This window comes from Anabrus simplex, chromosome 9, assembly GCF_040414725.1.
Source record: "Anabrus simplex isolate iqAnaSimp1 chromosome 9, ASM4041472v1, whole genome shotgun sequence".
NCBI lineage: Eukaryota > Metazoa > Arthropoda > Insecta > Orthoptera > Tettigoniidae > Anabrus > Anabrus simplex.
Genome location: NC_090273.1, coordinates 8,464,872 through 8,486,407, shown reverse-complemented (window position 1 = coordinate 8,486,407; position 21,536 = coordinate 8,464,872). Strand labels below are relative to the sequence as shown.

At 40.6% G+C, this 21,536-nt stretch overlaps 1 protein-coding gene across 2 annotated transcripts in view; it reads left to right on the top strand.

Moving 5' to 3' along the window:
* Positions 1-611: 611 nt before the first annotated feature.
* The window catches only part of LOC136881074 (ATP-binding cassette sub-family G member 1), a 104,382-nt gene continuing 83,457 nt past the window's right edge, over positions 612-21,536 (top strand). For both annotated transcript variants that reach the window (XM_067153689.2, XM_067153687.2), the window contains exon 1: positions 612-725. In XM_067153689.2, coding sequence (XP_067009790.2) covers positions 653-725 — 73 coding nt within the window. In that variant the 5' untranslated portion in view covers positions 612-652. The remainder of the gene's footprint in view (positions 726-21,536) is intronic.

Below are 21,536 nucleotides of genomic sequence, written 5' to 3'. Positions count from 1 at the left end.
CCCTTCCCTGGCTATTTCCTCTTGCGTAGGGTGAGAAAAGAAATAATATACCAATATTAGGCTAAATCTAGGTTTAAACTTGCAAATATCGTAATTTGATTTTTGGGTACTGTATAAAAGGAAACGTACAGCTTGCCGTTAAAGGACGGTAAGATTAAAAGTCTAGGTACTCCACCCCCCCCCCCCCCCACCTTTGCTTAAACTCTGAATGATATAGCCTTGTCTCATCACAGTCAGTATCACGAGATATTGTTATCACTATTTCATTATGTTGTTTTCTATAAGTACAATCGTCATTACTTGATATACAATATCGTTGTTGGCTTTTAGAATTGTCATAACAGGAAATAATTTGTCAATTAGAAGTTTAACAACAAATACAAAATTTTTCATCTTTTTAAGGGATTATTAGAAAATTTCCATTCTTTCCCCTCAGTGCAATTATTTAATATTTTTTCCCTACAGCGGGACAAATTTTCCTTTATCTGGCAACACTGGATGGCACCTTGCGAGCCTAACACTTTAGTAGCAATCAGCTCGACAATTGAATGAAGCTTAGTGACACCAAGGAGTCCCCTCCCCCACTCCACACTTACTGGCCGAGTGGCCTCTCCTCGCGTTACACTCAGTTTTCTCGCGGGTTCGCCGCACGATGGATGTGTCTGTGTTCAAGGAAACTCTGGAGATCAGCTTTACCAAGCTCTCGTACAGCGTCAACGGCGCCGGTAAGATCACTGTGTACTCAGCGAGAACAACAATACGTAATTCTATGTTCGTAGAGGTTTCTCTTTATTATTATTATTATTATTTTCTCGATAGCTGCAGTCGCTTAAGTGCGCCCAGTATCGAGTATTTGGAAAATAGTGGGTTCGAGTCCCACTTTCGGCAGCGCTGAAGTTGGTTTTCGGTGGTTTCCCATTTTCACACCAGGCCAATGCTGGGGCTGTACCTTAAATAAGGCCACGGCCACTCGCTACCTATCTGTGTCGGTACGACGTAAACCAACTTACAAAAATTATTATTATTATTATTATTATTATTATTATTATTATTATTATTATTATTTCCTTATCTAACAGACTTACACGAGCATAATTACATGGATAAAAAGTAATCAATCACAATTATCTTATTATTCTTTCTTGGTCCTCTTCTGTGTTCAGTACAAATGCTGATTTGGGCCAATTTTGCGGTCGGATGCTCTTCCTGACGCCAACCGCGTGTATTCATTTTGACGTCTTTTGTTGTGTAGATGAAGACGGGGACAAACACGCCCGGTCCCCGAGCCAGAGCAATTCACCATACGGGACATTCCAGTGAAATCAGACAGCAAAGAAAATAACTATTGAAAAAACCTGAAGGAATGTTTTGGAAAAATAAACTGGTTGGAGGTCGTTCGTTTCAGTTTTCTTTATTCAACAGTATTTATTATATTCAAAGTAGTAGCCCATATTTTTTCGGCAGCCAACATTTCACAGAACTTTTACAAACAGAATGCAAAAATAAGTGGATTACGAATCAGGTTATTCTTATTAACATATTCTGAAAACATATTTATTAAATTTGTCTTATTTCTTTAAATTAAATAAATATTTTGGAAGTGGAATATTTCAAAGCAGGAGATAGACTGCGTTTATAACACTTCAGTTCAGTTTTCGAAACTCGCGCCTAAACTTCATGCAACCCTGTACGAACTACCCTCTTCCGTGTAACACGTGCTGCGTCACTGCCTAGCTTGTCAAGTAGCTACGAGAACTCATCTGCTGCTTCCGAAAAAATCCAAACTTTTTCAAGCGAGTAAACATAATTAAAATAAAACAAAATTCGTAGGCTCAATCACAATTTTTTGTTCGTGTATCATTTACTGACTGCACAACTGCCAAAACTAAACGCATTTCTGCATTCACATACATTTTACGTTTAAAGAAAATATGTAGCGCATTACATGTTTAGCCTACTGTAAATTCAAATTGAAATAAATATGAAATTCCTAAACTGCAATATTTTATATTTTGTAATAAAAATAACATTGACATTTCAACGATTATCTCAATGATATTGTGAATAATACAAATGACATGCCATAATTATATGTGGATGAAAATAAAACGGCATTTTTTGAAATATGGGCCACGGAAACCAGGAAATATGAATTATGATCATTTAAACGACATTTTTGTGCGCGCTATTACAGTTAGGATCTTTTTTCACGTAATCTTGAGTTTAACGCGATTGTACATTTATTTTAAAATGTTCTAAATTAACAAAACAAATTTAGTTTTTGCATTTTTGTCGGATTTGCTGTGGGGTGTCCCATACGCAGTTCGAGAGTGTAACCCGGGGCCTTTCAAACGGATGACTACTAGACTGATGAATCCTCCAAGGAGCTGGTATGTATTAAATATGTAAACATGTTTTCACTGTGTTCGATTCGTTGCATCAACATTATAAATATTACTCAAAAAGCAAAACATCTCACTCCTGACAAGAAATACATTTGAAAGCTGTCACTCTTTCATGGAATTCCTCGCTTGAGAAGAAAACAATTCAGGAACTAAAATGACTTTGTCTGATACGTAACGCGTTCTGTGTGTTGAGCTCTCAGTCCGAAGGTTGTGTCAACAGCTCCGCCATCATAGACGGTCTAGGGATCACTGAAAAGCCGTGCTAGGGAAGTGAAGAGTAAAGTAGTTTCCCGTAGCTTTCCTCACCGAACAAGCAGTTGCTATTACATATCAGTCTGCCAAGTCCACTGATATACTCGCACCACTCCACACCATTAATAACAGGTACTGGCATCACCAGCATCTCTCAAATCATCAAGGCCGAGGATGAGAGAGTAAACACCAGGTCTCGCCGGGAGTGTCCGAGGACATTCCCATGGGCGACCTGCGCGTCTGATGGAGGGTGAACCCCGGTGCCGGCACGTAGCCTACTCCTGTCGAATAGCACCAAGAGGTCTGCACAAGGCTTAACGTCTCCATCTGACGGAGAAATCACTACCAAAATCTTCCTATGCCCTCACTCCATATGAGCACTGTGGAGAGATTTGGAATGAACCCAGGCTTCTGGCACGCAATCTAGTGATTAGAAATTGTATACCATCACCTCTCCTACTCTGCGGCCAACATTCTGATGGTGATTACTTTGCCCAAGGCTCGAACCAGTTAACGACGGTGTGAAACCACAGAGACCTGTCGCCAATTTTTCTCTGCAAATAACATCCAGTTGATTCACATGTCAACGTTCCTAAGTAATTTGCATTTACACGTTCTTAAGTACTACAAATATTTAAATCACGTTCGGCTGCTTTTCTTGTCCGTATGAGATGTTTTGAAGGCCACGGAATTAGAATGATCAATATATTTTCTGAAGCGTAAGCACAGGGCGAGTTGGCGGTGCGGTTACGGTCGCGCAGCTGTGAGCTTCCAACCGCACTGTCGGCAGCCCTGAAAATGGTTTCCTATTTTCACAGCAGGCAAATGCTGGGCCAGGCCTTTCCTGTCCCATCGTCGCCATAAGACCTATCTGTGTCAGTGCGACGTAAAGCCACTAGCACATACATAAATACACACATTTTTGGAAGCACTATCAATAGCGAATGCATACTGGTGAGAGCTTCGTAAAGATTTGCCATTTGAGCTTCTAATGTGATTATGTGTTATAATACCGTCTCCTGGTGGGGGTGCAAGCTACAATCGTAACTCCCATCTCCTATAGGCACATACTTTCCACACCATCCCAAAGTATTGTAATCTTTCCATCGTTCTGCTATGGAGACGTTTTCCCCTTACCAGCTAATACTAGACATGAAAATTACAAGTTGTATGGAGCTTTCAATATGGACAATATTGTGGGATTATTTCCTCGTACGAACCATACTTTGGAGTTGAGATATACAGTAGGCCCATATCTCAGTTATCTCGAACCTTTGAACTGATTTTTACACACAAGTATCGTAATCTTCAGAACGATCACCACAGGGAGTCTGTTGGGGAGACGCGGTGTTGCCCCACTTACACTATCCGTAACCTCGGTACTTGGCGGGGTAGAGTGGCCGCCTTTACCCCCTGGAATTAACCTGCTACTCTGTAGGCTGAGTGAATCTCAGGACCATGTGCACATCCGGAAATGCAAATCTCTTTTTATTAAATTTGTCGACTTCCTCACGGTGAATCGAACCCACGTCCTTCCGCATGAGCCGAGCACGCCTTCGTCGCCTGTAGGGAGATGAATTTAATATTTTACATGAATCATAATCATCATAAAAAATTAAATCCACTGTAACTGTGCTGATACACTTCACAGCAGACATTTTACAAAGTGTACTTTTACACACGAAAACTACGAAATTAACCAATTACAGAAAATAGCACATAAAGCAAAACCTTGTGAGTGATGTATTACACACTACCTGGCATTTCAAAATTACTAAAATGATACAAATGATTCTAGACTAAGTATTGTAATACTTGAGAATTTATACAAAGTTATCTGAACCTCTTCCGTTTTTATAATATATTTAGAGAAATAAAGTATTAATGAAAAAAATAACAGAATCCAAAATATTACGTGATCTCAAATTAATGCAGAGTAAAAAACCCTACTGAATGTATTTGAGAGTGCTATAAATTAATTAGGTACTATTTTATTCTAGGTACGTATTTTGAAGGAAAAAACATAATTGATCTATTGATTGGCATGGCACGCAGATACTGTATAAATTTCACGGGGTCTATACTCTATGTTTTACATCTGAGATGATTATTTTATCAATAATTGTTACTTTCTGCTAAAAAAAAAATTTCTTCTGCTTCATTAAATGTCCACTAATTTATTTTAATTCGCGTCGGAGAATGTTGTACATTTGCAGTATAAAATACAGGAAATAACATTTTACCATATCTATACTTGACTGGCAGAGTGTATCTTCATCATTTTTGTGCTCCAATGCTCGTGGTTTAATACTCCAATTCTATTTGTATTCTTTGAGATATATTTGTAAAGCAGAGCGTTCGTTTCAGCATGTAATCCACCTCTCGTTCTTGGTCAGATAAGCGTAGTTCTCTATTTTTAAGTAAACATAACCGAATGAGGTCGACGTCATTTAGGAACTGTTATAAACTTTTGTGAAGGATGCATGTCTTTACTGTGTTGTGCAAATGGTGAGATAGCCCATTCCGGTTTACAAGTGCAAACTACGGCACGTCCCAGTAAGTCAGTGGCAGGCAGCAAATCAGTCGTCATGGCACATGCAAAGCCGAATTATTTGCCCATTTGAAGAACCTGCAATATGAATTTGATTTGTATATATCTTACGCATGTCCAACCTGCGAAGGTACGACTGGATTTGCAGTTCCAATTAATATCGGTGTTAAATGATACGCTTCCTAAACATTTGTGTCACGCTGAAGTTAGTGTAGATGTTTTCAAATAATTTGTACTATATTTGCTTCTACTCGTCTGAGTAAGCAAGTGTTTTCACAAAATGATGCCAAATCGAAATACAAATCCCGCCCGACTGAAGCAGCTGAAAATGAACACGGACTTGAATGAAATACGGTACTTGTAGATGTAAAAGAAATGTAATTAAAGTTAAAATCGTCTAATGTATTATTTGTTTACTACAGTACAAAGTTCATATAAACGGTATAAGAATTCTGCCGGACGTGGTGTTTGACATAGCCTAACTCGTTGTGATCATCCCTCAAAGTGAGGTCAAATATGGCCAGAATGAAGTCCACTCTTCTGTTTGTAAAACGTGAGAGCACCATTCGTGATCAGAGAACTGTCTAAGAGTAGGAAGAAGCAACCAAGAAAACAGTTACACTTCAGACGTCAAGATCACTTCCTACCACCTTTGTCAAGCCTTGAAGGGCTTTGGTAGCGAAGGCATTCGATAAATCAATCGGAGGAGTTTCTTAACTCATCTAATGAATTTTCGAACCTTTTACAAATAAAATGATAACACGCTTTATTGCTGTTCTAGGAATGTATCTCAAAAAATCGTTTCATGTACGTTATTCTCTAAGGTGCGGTGACAAATGTGAGAGATACCACGCGTGAAATTCTGTAGTGAATAAGACCTGTAAATAAGTCACACACTAAATGGCCACTTCGTCTGCAATAAACATATTTTTATAATGTCCTTTCTGTATCTTGGTTTCAATAAGTGTTTCAGTTGCGAAAAGAATATAATAATAATAATAATAATAATAATAATAATAATAATAATAATAATAATAATAATAATAATAATAATCATAATAATATCCCGGCATCTTCATTATAGACTGTTATGCCTTTCAGCGTTCAGTCTGCAAGCCTCAATGAATGAACTAACGCCTCCATTCTCTATTCACAAGCTCGTAAATTTTCAGACGTTTTATCATTAAGAATTCAGTCTATTCATTCGAATTTCTCTATAACACATTATATGGAACGTTCCTGTTAAAGTACGGAATAATAAGAATAATAAGAGTGAAGTTTGGAGCTCCAGAAAGTTTTTAACGTCGCACTAAGACATCAAAGGTTTTTGGGCGACGCAAGGGCTAGGAGTGGGATGGAAGGGGCCGTTAAGGTACAGCCCCGACACTTGCCTGGTCTGGAAATGGGAAAGCTTCAGGACTGCCGACGGTGAGGTTCGAATCTACCATCACCCGAATACAAGCTCACAGCTACACGCGATCGGTGTAGTTTATGAAGTCAGTGAAGGAAGGATGCTTCAAACGATTGCTCCTCTTATTTATTTAATTGTATGGTGATTATAACTACAAATTCATAAGTCCAGGTCCAAATGTTTCAGCCACTCTACAGCACTTTCTGAAAGATGAAACAGGTCGCTGGGGCTTCCGGAGTAGGCATGCCTCGACATGGTCCATGGTCTGCTCCTCTTCACTGCATTCACACATTGGAGAATCCATCCAACCCCACTTATGGCGTAAGAAATTCCAGCGTCCATGCCCGGTTCTCAGTCTGTTGAGGCGACACCATAGTTTACTTGGGAAGTCGAATCCCTGCATTTTCTGGGTTGGATTTAGGTCATGAGCATTTATTCCAGATGTTGAAATTGACCACTCATCCCGCCAGCTCTCGTTTAGATTAAAATTATCCCTCAAGAGTCGGCCGGCCAGTACACTTGCTGGTCTCCTAGATCGAAGTCGTCGTGGCGATGGATAACAAAATTCCTGGTGAACTGGTAATGAGGGAGAGACCAGATCTTTGCTTCTCTCAGTAGAGCTTCCTTTCTCCTCAGGTGGGGTGGTGGGATATGACTAAGTACGGGTAACCCGTGGCGAGGTGTTGACTTTACAGTACCAGTTATGCAGCGCATGGTATCATTCAGCTTAGTATCCACTTTATGCTCCTCTATTACTTAATGATAGACCACTTGTCCCTCAGTTAAGGATACGTCATCCTTTATCCATGTTTGAGTGCAACGGACTCACCGTTATTTCTGAAACAACTTCTTAAGCAATTTGTTGTGTTATATTTTGTGTTTTATATTCGCTTGTTGGGTTTTAAAATTATACAAACGGTGACATTGTATATCCTTCATAATGTGACAGCTTTATTCTGTCTGATTGTATCTGATATTCTGATGTGAAACGGCTACGAAAATCCATAGGTAATTGTGCACTCGGAGTTATGTGTGGAGTTACAAGTTTACAAAGAGATATAGGTAAAGCGGTAATAAAATATTGATTAATATTAGAGAGCGGAAAACGGGAGGGAAATGTTGAATTTAGTGTACCAAGATCAGATGAAATATCTACATATAGAAATGGTGAAAATGATGTTAAACAGAGGGAAGCTGTTGGGATAGAGATTGTGCAGCCGCTAAAATAAGTTAAAATATTTACATAGTTTTATTTATTCATTTGTACAAGTTTTAGCAGTTATGAAAATACTATTGACCAGCGGTGAATGTCAGCAGTGCAGGCTCCCATAGCCATCTTATTCACTGCGCACATTTACTTTGTGGAGTCTGCTTTCGTCAAGCATGCCTTTATGCCGTCTTTCATCCGCGTATTCGTTTTATTTTCGGATATTTCTGTGAAGTATGCGAAAATTCGACAAAACCTTCAATATTGTCTTTATTTACGGTAACATTTTAACTTTCTTGGTGTTTTCTGACAGGTGAGACCTCGCTCGCCTCTGCTACACCAGTTAATTCGCGACCATCTTGTGCATTAGGTAATTAATCCGTATGATTTAACCCTCTATTGCATGAATTATTTTTAGTTTGCGTGTGGTGAAGAAATATTTCAAGCTTTAAACTTCAACTACCGCTCAGCGTCTTCACGGGCTAATGGCTTAACACTGGTATGTGATGTGGTTTTACGCTAAGCTTTTAACATTCAAGACCGATCATTGCTGCCTCCTGGCAGTCAAAAAAGGAACTGAAAGTCATGATCATGTCAGAATGTATGAAACAACAAAACAACATTCTGATTAATTAGCAAAACGATGAAAAAAGGAAAGCAGAAAAATAATATGTACGGTGTAGTGGTTAATGGCTGTCTACAACAATAACGAAAAAGGAAACAAAACTGAATAAAATTGTCGTTTGTTGTGTGAGAAACACTGAAAAAGATACATCTGTAAGGAGACAGAACCACTTCGAGGCACATCTCTTGGCAGTGAATCTAAATTTAAAGCAGTGACACATTTGTCTGATTATTAAAATAAGAGTAGATGGCACTGGAAAAGGCAGTGAAATTATTTTGTATTGTAAGCGGCGAAGGAAAATTAAAGATTGTAAAGTGAACATGAATGTACACCTCAACCCCGAGCATTTAAATGAAGCGCCTTCAAGAACGCTATCTAGCACATTCAAATTGAAATAACTAGTGCAAGAAGTTGGGACGTTGACCAAAAGATGTCGCTACTAAAGTGATGGAGTAATGTGTTATTTTAAGATTTCCTAAACTAACTGGTTTTTTTTTTTTTAGTGTATAAAAGTTTACAACAGCGATTTCAAGAAGTTTGGACTTTTCTCCGTACATGTCTCTATTAAAGAACTTACGTCATGCACTCTGGTGCAAAGTGGAATAACTAGAAATTAAAAAAAATGTTTATAGGTTTTCTGAACTGAATTAAGCTTCCATGTTTTTGATATTTCAAGGTTTGCAACACTTCTTATTTATCCCGCCAACTTGGGATCTCAACCAATAGGAAAGTTTGTGTATTTATTTGTCTGTCAGTCATAGGCTTCTTGTAACTTTTCGGCTGTCGAATCAAAATTAGAGGGTGTGTCTGGTTTAGTCCAGAGCCTTCTCGAACCTTCCTCTCGGGTATAAAAGCTGACGCCTTTTCGAGCTAACTTGTCTTATTGATCGTCGTGTTAAAGTGTGTGTGTGTTAAGAGAGGAGGCGGGGGCCTCATTCTTCGGCAGGCAGAACATCAGGTAAGGTAATGGCCACCAGTTTCTAACTCAGTAGTTATCTCAGCAAGCTGATTCGAGGGAAAGGTTCCAATCTTTAACTACGTAACAGTCAATTTCCTAACATGTAAGCTTCTCTTTCTTCTCATGTAAGTCATAAGTACTTAAACTGAAAACCGGGGATAGAGAGTGCGTTACCCTCTTGAGTTCCCCTTCAATTAATCTTGAGGTGACTATGATTTTGTAACTGTTTCGCTTGTCCATCTAGTCACCTCAGTAGTGTGGGATTAGCCTCTACCACTAGCCCATTTAGGGTTTTATTCTTTGATTTCAAGGAGTGCAAGTTTCAGCCTCCATACATTTTAATTTTTGGGCCAGTAACTTTAACCTGTACATTTCCACAAAGGCCCGGTAGAATGGGTACTCAATACCCCTGTAATATTTCTTTGATGTAAACTTAAAAGACTACCAATATGGTGTAGGTTGTGCCGAGAGAGGCCTGAGCAAAGACGCTCTAATCTCTAGTGTGAAAGGTGTAGGCGGTTAGGGTTTGGGAGCGCAGTCTCCTTGGTTGAAGTATAGAGCATAGAGGCTTGTGCGGTGCCTTTGGAAGTCAATAACTTGTAAACTCTGGAGCAAAGTGCTCTCGTAAATTTTTATTTAGAATTTCCGGTGAAAGAACTTGGGAGATTCGTCTCCTTGACTACCTACTAAACGCAACATCTCAGATGTTGGAACCTTTGTAAATTATGAGCTTGTTGATTGTTAAAATTGAATATCTGAAAAGAAATATAACCTTTGTTTTAAAGTTTTAAATTAATCTTCGACAATCGTAGAGAGACCCATTCAAACCAGCACGTTCCTTCACCTCTGCGTTCCACAGAATACCCCGGATCATAAATAATGAAGGGTAGGATGTTAGATTACCCTACTGTTCGAAATGCAGGACTTAAGGACATTATTATGAAGTGAAAAAGAGGTATACAACTCTACTTAATGTAATATTTATATAGTAATAGACACAAATAATCATGACAAGGCTTGCTATAAAACACTTCAATCCAAGCAATTTACGTCACAATTAAGGAATACTGTGCTCAGTTTCTGATGATCAGGAACTAAGGTCATGGGGAGCGTGTCTTTGCTATGCAGCGGTTTGTTGTTCTGCTTCCAAGCGTGACCCCTCCCCCGATCAGAATGCCACTACTTCCATAAGTGCACTTACCACTGAAGAAATAGTTTTAGTCGCAGTGGTGATGTTCGTTGTCACAGCTTTAGATTGACCGTCGGCTCCAGGGTGTCAGGCAGGAAACTAGTCTATTGCGCAGTTGCTGTAAAAAAAAAAGGAAAACTTGATTTGCTAGGCGTATTGTTTATCTCAGTAACCTTGGATAGTACAACAACATTCCAGGATATGCTGTCATGACTCTCGCGAACAGAAAAATAAACTGTAGACAATACACAGTTCATATAGCAACACACCAAGATGGTTTTTTAATTTTATTTCTTGTATCAATCAATCAATCAATCAATCAATCAATCAATCAATCAATCAATCAATCAATCAATCAATCAATCAATCAATCAATCAATCAATCAATCAATCAATCAATCAATCAGTTGTCACTGATACGCCTTTAGGACTGTCGGCCAGGTGACAGATTGCCTATCAGTTGTTTATCTCGTCTTTTCTTAAATAATTTCCCTTCCCGACGTCAAGCGCATCACAGGATTTAATGTGATAAAATGAGTGCCTTGATATATGATGGTAGGAAGGGAGATAGTGAAACCCGGTGCCTGCACATAGCCTACTGCAGTCCTGTCTAATAGCACCAAGGGGCCTACTCAAGGCTTTGCACGGATCACCATCAACAGCCTCATACGGCACTGCGGAGAGGTTTGGAACTGAATCCAGGTTTCTGACTCGGCCAGTATTTCGAACAACGGAACTCGAACCGGCTGACACCTTAACGAGCATGGCCACCAGCCGGGTTTAATACATTTCAATATCGGAAAATGACAGTTTAAGGTAAAGTAACTACTTTGCGGACATTTTATTATGTTAGAAATCGCCTGTCATTGGTTGGACTCCCGTTGAGCTGCTTATATATAGTTGTCAGTGTTGAGTAGTTGGCTGTGTTCGGACGTTCTCTGGAGTCGAACCACGGAGCAGTGTGTCTGCACGCAGTTGCTGTACGGGGTGACCGGACCTCTGAGATGAAGCTGTCGGTCAGGTAATACCGGTGAGCTCTGAGGATTGACAGAGTAGTGCGGTCATGCATGTGTGTCTGGGTCATCCTACAATGGCATTATATCGATAAAGAAACACTATTATATCTTTATTTGTTGTCTATTTAACTTAAATATAGGCTGCGATTATTCACTTTCCTTCGTTTTGTCAAGTTCTTTTCACTTTGACAGTACTCCTTCATTCTCTGATTCACCCTTGCGTGTTCTTCCTGGTCTTTTTGATTTCTCTCCCCACACATCCATCATCTCCAGAATTTTCATCCTGAATACTTCTCTGTTTCCCATTCCTTCTATTTTGAGGTAATGGTGGATTTCTTTCAACCATGGGAGCTGTATCTTCCTGTCCTCTTGGAAGATGAGCCTTCTTTGCTATGTTTTCTGATACCATTCTCCCGAGGTATCCACAGAAAGCCGTCCCCTCTTCCTCATTGTGGTAGAGATCTTAATTTCGTATAGCTCCTGGTTTGGTTCAAGCAGAATGTAAATTCGTTTGTAGATACTTTTTCAGATTTCAGGATCTTCATTTATATTTCCGAGAGAGTCACGGTTAATGCTACTCCTTCATCTCCACACCACTACGAGGCTCCTCTGGAAGATCCGTTGTCCGTGTTCCCAGAGCAGTTGGGAAGTTCATTTTCGTGTCATGAGAACATCAGCCATTTCTTGATGGCTACAGTACTTTGCAGGCCAGAGCAAAGTGTAACTTCCACCGAAGTCCCAGTCTCATGTGACAATATGGAAGCTGCTGGGGTATGGGTGGTGCTGTGCACAACCAGTGCGTCTGATTGTTATGACGATGTTGCTCATAGGGTCAGTGGTGCTGTAATAGCATTTTCTGACCCAGCGAGGAAAGCAATGGCAAACTACCTGACTCCTAATTTTGGCTCCACCATTGGTTTTTCTGCGGTTTCCTTATAACCACACAGCGTTTGCTGTTACTATTCGAGGATCCAACCAACCTCTGGACTGATGACCTAACAGACATCCTGGTGTTAGCCATTCGTGAGAGAGATGACCGTAGAACATAAGATGGTCCTTCCTCACAAGTGACAGCCTTTTTAATTTATAACACAGCTCTGCATTACTTAGTACTTATTCGCCCTAAGATTATTATTATTATTAGTCTATTATTATTGTTCCGGGCTATCTGTGGAACAGCAGAGGTGAAAGAAGGTGCTGGGATGAATAGGTCTCAACTTACGAAATTAAAGTTAATTTAAAACTTTAACAAAGGATATATTTTCTTTTCAAGATAAATAAATCACAGAATATAACAGGTTCCACATAGCAGATCGATAAATTAAGAAGGTACAATTACAGTTGTTACAAGATTTGGGCTTCGAGCCCAATACTCATGAACCTTGAGCTATAAGCTCAACTTTACCTAGCTACAATTGTTCAACAAAGGGGCAGAAAACCCCAGTCAAGCCAAGGAGCACTCGCTCCCAATTACCCAGTAAGGCCTCCTCGAGGCACACAGAAAATCAACTTTAAGAAAGAGCAACCCGCTCTCCGAATTCAAGCCTATTCAAAGGCCACACCAAACTCCACCTTTAAGCTGCCCTCCAGGCACACAAGAACAGGGGTAAAAATACCCAACCTACTGAGGCCTATTCAGTAAAGAAACAGGACAATTACATGGCCCCAAAATGCCAACTTGAGTGGAGGCATACCTTGCACTCCTAATACACCTTTTTAACACCTATTTGGCTCTTAGGCCGCTTATGCAAGGGCTAATCCCATACTACGGAGGTGACACGATAGGAAAACTTTATTACATTATGAAGCGAAGAAAAACGGTTATGAAAACGTAGTCACTTCAAAACAATATGGGAGGGAGCTCGAGAGGGTTAGGCACTCTCTATCCCGATTTGTAGTTAAAGAGACGGAATTTATACCAAGTGTCTTTTACATTTTAAAGGAAGGTTACATGATAAAAGTTTCGAACCTGCCCCGGGGTTAAAATGCTGAGCTAGCAAGAAATGAAGTTATCAAAAGGCCATTACCTTATGGAAGAACTGCTGCCCGAAGGAAGAGGCGCTTCCCGCCCCCTGCTACATAATCACACTAGGAAAGATGTTACTGAAGTGGCCCGGAGACCAGAAAATCAGCAGTTTAAATACCCTCGTGGAACATTCGAGACCTTTCAAGAATGAAAACCCACACCCCCCTCAATTTTATTGGCTAGGATCAAGCAACATATCCATATCGGAGAAGACATACGTTATTGGTCAAAAATTAATTAGAGAAATTCGGGATTGGTTAAATTCAAAACAAGCGGAAAGAGAAGGGTTATACTGCCAACCCAAAAAAATGACTGAAAGAAATTTAACAAAGAACAAACTTATGAACACAAAATTTCTCAAAAAACAGTTCCTTCACTTCGCACTAGGGTGCACAATTGTAGTTCTTCAGTAGTGCCATCTAGAAGAGAATGTTCACACTTCTTACTACAGAGCAAACAAATATAAATCGAAAAAGACACAGTTCAGAACTCTTCAAAATTTACAATAGCGACATCTTCAGAGAAACTTTAGAATTAACATGGTTGTTAAAGTTCAGGCTTCCTCCAGTAGAGGAGTTTCAACTGGCGCAATGTTTGAATTGGCGGCGTGGAGGTGTACCGCCCGGTACAATTTATTATTATTATTATTATTATTATTATTATTATTATTATTATTATTATTATTATTATTATTATTATTATTATTATTGTCCGCCTCTGTGGTGTAGTGGTTAGTGTGATTATCTGTCATCCCCGCAGAACTGGGTTCGATTCCTAGCTGTGCCACAAAATTTCAAAAGTGGTACGAGGGTTGAAACGGCATCTACTTAGCCTCGGGAAGTCAATTGAGTAGAGAGGGGTTCAACTCCCACCTCAGTCATCCTCGAAGCGGTTTTTCGTGATTTCCCACTTCTCCCAACTTAAGGCCACGCCCGCTTCCTCCCTCTTCCTTGTCGATCCCTTCCAATCCACCCTTCCCCCCCCCCCCTGTAAGCCTTTGTTCAGCATTGCAGGTCAGGCCGCCTGGGCGAGGTATTGGTCCTCCTCTCCGGTTGTATACCCCGACCCAAAGTCTCACGCTCCAGGACGCTGCACTTGAGGAGGTAGAGGTGGGATCCTTCGCTGAGTCCAAGAGAAAAACCAACGCTGGACGGTGAGCGGAGTAAGAAAGAAACAAAGAAATTTTATTATTATTATTATTATTATTATTATTATTATTATTATTATTATTATTATTATCATCATCATCATCATCATTTCGAATAGATATGTACCACGTTATTCCAATATTTTCCCTATTTGTCGCGTTCGTTCTCGATGTTTTTGGTTCCCTTCTCGCCTGTTTGTGCAAGAAGAATGAAGTGTCGTTCACTCACAGAGAAGAGAAATAAGCGCCCATTTAAAGCTCAGGATTTTCTCGAAAAACTGCGTTAAGGTTTAAATTTCATCTCGAAGAGGTTCCATGTAATCCTCACTTCTTGTAAGTCTCTTTTCTCCTCAATGAATCAATTTCCTTTTCTAGAAAGTAGCCATTATTTCTTTCTTTCTTTCTTTCTTTCTTTCTTTCTTTCTTTCTTTCTTTCTTTCTTTCTTAATCCGCTAACCATACAGGTTTGTTTTTTCCCTCGGACTCAGCGAGGGATCCCACCTCTACCACTTCAAGGGCAGTGTCCTGGAGCGTGAGACTTTGGGTCGGGGCATGAAACTGGGGCAGAGGATCAGTACCCCGAACAGGCGGCCTCACCTGCTATGCTGAACAGAGGCCTTGTGGAGTGATGAGAAGATTGGAAGAGATAGGCAAGGAAGAGGGATGTAAGCGACCGTGGCGTTAAGTTAGGCACCATCCCGGCGTTTGCCTGGAGTAACAAAAATGGGAAACCACGGAAAACTACTTCGAGGATGGCTGAGGTGGGAATCGTACACCTCTCTACGCAGTTGACCTCCCGAGGCTGAGTGGACCCCGTTATTATTATTATTATTATTATTATTATTATTATTATTATTATTATTATTATTATTATTATTATTATCATCGTGGATGGAAGGGGGGTGCGATTGCCGGGACTTCAAGCTCGGATGTCCAAAAAGTTCAGCGAACTTTACTTGAGGCTAGTAATTAAGTAGATCCGTGTTCTTAAAGCCATCGAGTTGAGGTACTGTACATAAGTTATGTATCCCGACAGCTGAAGCCAAGACCAGGACCTCCATAGTCCAGAGCTTGGGAAATTAATATATATATATATATATTATAAGCCTCTAGTTGCTCGCCTCACAAGGAAGTAAAATTACATTGCTTCATATTATTTCACCTTGGAAACACTCTCCAAGAAACATGGGTTTCTCGACAATAACAAGCTCACCCTCCTGTTGTTCAGATTTGGTGGTCCTCATGACCTACTGTCTTGTAATATTGCTTAACCCATATTGTTAAAACATGTAAGTTTGTGTTCCAATGGACTGACACGTGAATGTAACCTGAAAACTAAAAGTATATAACCAACAGTCTCATAAGGCTCATCCTCATTCGTCAACCAGTCATCTAGAGACTAGTAAGCACTCAGGCTTCGCACGTCTCAGATCATGGGTTCAATCCCTGACTATAGTAGAGATGTAATTTGACAACAGTTGTACATTGGAATAATCGGCTATCGTATTAATAAACAAGTAACACCAAATTGTCTTCTCATTCCGAGTGAATTAGATAAGGCTCAGCGCGATATTGCACTATCGGAACCTGATGGCTCAGTACCCACAAGAATATAAATGTTGTTGAACTACAAACTTAACTCATGTACATTAATTTTGGAACGCATGCGAGACCTTTTTTCTTCTTCTACCGCTTTTCCCACGCGGGGTTTTCGGGTACGAACTATGTCGCACATGCGGATTTGGTCCTGTATTAAGACCGGATGCCTTCCTGACGCGAAGCCTATGTGGAGGGATCCGATCATTACAGCGTGAAGTAGTTTGTAATGTTATCTGATAATCAAGTATTTGAAAAAAACTAACCAGCCAGTCTTCTAGACCGATGAATTAATCACACGCGATTAAAAATCCCAACCCTGGCTGGAATCGAACCCGGGACTGCCTGAACCGAAAGCCTCAATGCTGACCATTCAGCCAAGGTTTCGAGCATGCCAGGTACCAGAAATGGAACCTGCGCTTCTGAGGATGGCATTTAACATCGCTAACTATTACACGACGGAGGTGGTCAGGTGGTGTTCGCTCAGAGCAATCGAGGCCAAGCCCAGTGAGAGCACTTTCTCCTGGGATGACCAGCTGTTGCTTACGAAGGTTTCTCCTTCAAGATACATTCACTTGTATTCTACGAAAATAACATTGCAATTTTGTTCATACACTTCAGATTTTTGCCTCGTACTTAGATGGCATGTTCATGTCGTCCAAAGCCCTGCAGGCTTAATGATACATACAGCCCTCCAGTATGATCCTGGAGATTCTCGATCCTAAGGTCGTCCCAAGAAGCGACTGCGTCAAAGAGGACTTGTGTCTCGTACGCATAACTGAAGATGACGTCCTTGAGCGCCGGAAGTGGAGGATGGCATGTACAAAAGCGGATTCTGCACCAATGAGGGACTAAACATTAGCAAAGAAGACGACTTCCTGGGGTCTGTCTGTTTGTGAAGAACATGGGAAAATAGCTTGGGAGCATTTGTTGGAAATCGATATTTAAAGAAAGTGGATATATGAATGAGTCCGCCTCTGTGGTGTAGTGGTTAGTGTGATTAGCTGCCACCACCGGAGGCCCGGGTTCGATTCCCGGCTCTGCCACGAAATTTGAAAAGTGGTACGAGGGCTGGGACGGGGTTCACTCAGCCTCGGGAGGTCAACTGAGTAGAGGTGGGTTCGATTCCCCTCTCAGCCATCCTGGAAGTGGTTTTCCGTGGCTTCCCACTTCTCCTCCAGACACATGGCGGGATGGTACCTAACTTAAAGCCACAGCCGCTTCCTACCCTCTTCCTTGTCTATCCCTTCCAATCTTCCCATCCCCCCCACAACGCTCCCTGTTCAGCATAGCAGGTGAGGCCTCCTGGGCGAGGTACTGGTCATCCTCCGACCCAATGCCACACGCTCCAGGACACTGCCCTTGAGGCGGTATAGGTGGGATCCCTCGCTGAGTCCGAGGGAAAAACCAACCCTGGAGGGTAAACAGATTAAGAAAGAGGAAGAAAGGATGTATGAATGAAAGAATGAATGTTTTTTTACAAGCTGCTTTACGTTGCACCGACACAGATAGGTCTTATGGCGACGATGGGATATGAAATAGCTAGAAGTGGGAAGGAAATGTCCGTGGCCTTAATTAAGGTACAGCCCCAGCATTTGCCTGGTGTAAAATGGGAAACCACGGAAAATCATCTTCAGGGATGCCGACAGTGAGGATCGAACCTAGTGTCTCCCGGATGCGAGCTCACAGCTTCACGTCCCTAACTCGCCTGGTGAATGAATGAATGAAATACTCATCTCTCCCATTCATGGAGAGAGTATTAATACACTGAGTGGCCAACAGTCACGGGGAGGAATGTCCCATTAGAAAACGTGCCGTGTATGACCCCTGAGTGATGCGGCGTAGCAGCAGTGACTTTGAACGTGGGATGATCATCGGGGCACGGCATTGCGGAGATTACGCGCGGTCGACAGTGTCGAGGGTGCGCGTAAACCGCCGCACGGGAAGACCACACGTGTTTAACGAACGGAATCACGTCGCCTCCGTCTTGAGGGCTCGCGCAGGAGCAACTCGTTATTAACACCACATTCAGTGCCTTACAATGACTTTTGGACACTCACTGTATAACACATGCAGTTAGTTATTTATAATATACAGTATTAGAGATAACCCAATTAAGAAAACGATTACAAAATTATTTAAATATACAGTATTTCCCATAAATAGTAGTTGGGCGTATCTTTATTTAGGCCTTAATAATTATATTATTATAAACTTAGCACTCGGGTACTTCCCAGACTTAAACTACCTCATATAGACTACTCTAGGATATCTCCGCATATATATTCTTACTACTAGCATCATGAATTTTCTCTGTTCTTATCCTCTTTTAATTTCTTTTTCCGGTCTAGGGAGCCAAAAATATCGGCCGAGAGGATTCGTCGTGCTGACCACACGACACCTCGTAATTTGCAGCCCTTCGGGCTGAGCAGCGGTCGCTTGCTTAGCCACGGCCCTTCGGGGAAGTTGCGGTATGGGGGTCTGTTTTTCCCACATTCCTCTTATAATATTACACAGTTTTGCTGTTTTCCCTGGTGTTTTCCATTCTCGGTCTGATCTTCCTTGTTTCAGTAGGTGAGCCACTTCTATATACAGTATATTTATTGTATAAAATGCATCGATTTTCCTAATTTTTTGTTGTATAGTTTTATTCTTATATACTGCCATATTTTTGCTTATTTTACAAAATTCGACAAGTGTTATATTGCTATGAATTCTGTCCATATCGTTTGTCTTTTGGTGTGTTTCACTGTTTGGACCACCGATTTACACAACCCCGTATCATCCCTTGAATATTTGTTTCGTAATAGTACCCCCAGTTCCTATGTCATCCAGTAGTTTCTTCACCCCCATCGACCCCGTAACAGTTATTTTGGTGGTGGGATGCTAACCTTAGAATTTCACCCCCTGCCCCCGTCTTTAGCATGACCCAATATTTAATTTATCGTTTAACAATATCCGCCCGTAAATTCATCCCTTCACACATCATTCTCATCCACAGATTGGCAATCAGTTTATTATTTTGGCAAATTTAGTTACAGCTACATCCAGTGTTACAATTCAATCATCTCCACCCCAAATTTCTGCTCCATACAATAACTTCGTATTAACTACTGAGTTAAACCAAATACAGTAGAGACAATACGCGACACTTCCGGATTTAGCCTTGTTAAAATGGGAGACAATTCGCAGGTGACGCTCCTAGTGGCGTGACCTGAAAATTCGCGCTAAATTCAAATATCATTGGACATGTATATACGGAAATGGGTAAATAAATTACGTCTAGAGAGGAAGTTTTGCTAAAATATTAGCTTCAAGTGTAGGAGAGATACTGACTGGAGGGTGATTGGGGATTTAAACGAGACTATGGAGTGGGTATGTGGGAAACTGGGAGTGGAATTTCTAGATCCTAATGGGTGGGTAGGAGATAGGGATCTGCGCTCAGATGGCCTTCATTTAAACCGCAGTGGTACATATAAGTTAGGAAATTTGTTTGGAAGGGTAATAGGGAGGTACATTCAGTGAAACGGGATGGCCTAGAGAGCGGTGATAAGGGAACAGGGAACTGAAATTCAAGTAGGGATGACATAAAATTGTTAGTGTTGAACTGTAGAAGTATTGTAAAGAAAGGAATAGAACTAAGCAATTTAATAGATATATATTTACCAGATATTGTAATAGGAGTTGAATCATGGCTGAGAAATGATATAATGGATGCAGAAATTTTCTCACGGCACTGGAGTGTGTATCGTAGAGATAGGATAGGAATGGTGGGAGGGGGAGTGTTCATTCTGGTGAAAGAAGAATTTGTAAGCTACGAAAAAGTTAAAGATGAGACACATGAAATTCTAGGTGTAAGGCTCATTTCTAAAGATAATAGGCAACTTGATATATTTGGAGTATACAGATCGGGAAAGGGTAGCACTGACGCGGATTCGGAATTATTTGATAGGATAGTCAGCTATGTGGGAAACGACATGGAAAGAAATGTGATTGTAGCGGGAGATCTGAATTTGCCAGATGTAAATTGGGAAGGAAATGCGAACGACAGGAAGCATGACCAACAAATGGCAAATAAGTTAATATGGGAAGGACAGCTGATTCAGAAAGTGATGGAACCAACCAGAGGGAAAATATCCTGGATGTGGTGCTGATAAAACCAGATGAGCTCTATAGGGAAACTGAAGTAATAGATGGCATTAGTGATCATGAAGCTGTTTTTGTGGTAGTTAAAAATAAATCTGATAGAAAGGAAGGTCTTAAAAGTAGGACTGTTAGGCAGTACCATATGGCTGATAAAGCAGGCATGAGGCAGTTCCTAAAAAGTAACTATGATCGGTGGAAAACGGTAAATAAAAATGTAAACAGACTCTGGGATGGGTTTAAAGAAATTGTTGAGGAATGCGAAAACAGGTTTGTACCTTTAAGGGTGGCAAGGAATGGTAAAGACCCACCTTATTATAATAGAGAAATAAAGAGACTAAGAAGGAGGTGCAGACTGGAAAGAAATAGAGTTAGAAATGGCTGTGGAAGTAAGCAGAAATTGAAGGAACTTACTAGAAAATTGAATCTAGCAAAGAAGGCAGCTAAGGATAACATGATGGCAAGCATAATTGGCAGTCATACAAATTTTAGTGAAAAATGGAAGGGTATGTATAGGTATTTTAAGGCAGAAACAGGTTCCAAGAAGGACATTCCAGGAATAATTAATGAACAAGGGGAGTGTGTATGTGAAGATCTTCAAAAAGCAGAAGTATTCAGTCAGCAGTATGTAAAGATTGTTGGTTTCAAGAATAATGTCAAGATAGAGGAGGAGACTAAGGCCAAAGAAGTAATAAAATTTACATATGATAACAATGACATTTACAATAAGATACAAAAGTTGAAAACTAGAAAAGCGACTGGAATTGAACAGATTTCTGGGGATATACTAAAGACAGTGGGTTGGGATATAGTACCATATCTGAAGTACTTATTTGATTATTGTTTGGTCGGAGGAGCTATACCAGATGAATGGAGAGTTGCTATAGTAGCCCCTGTGTATAAAGGAAAGGGTGATAGACATAAAGCTGAAAATTACAGGCCAGTAAGTTTGACATGCATTGTATGTAAGCTTTGGGAAGGCATTCTTTCTGATTATATTAGACATGTTT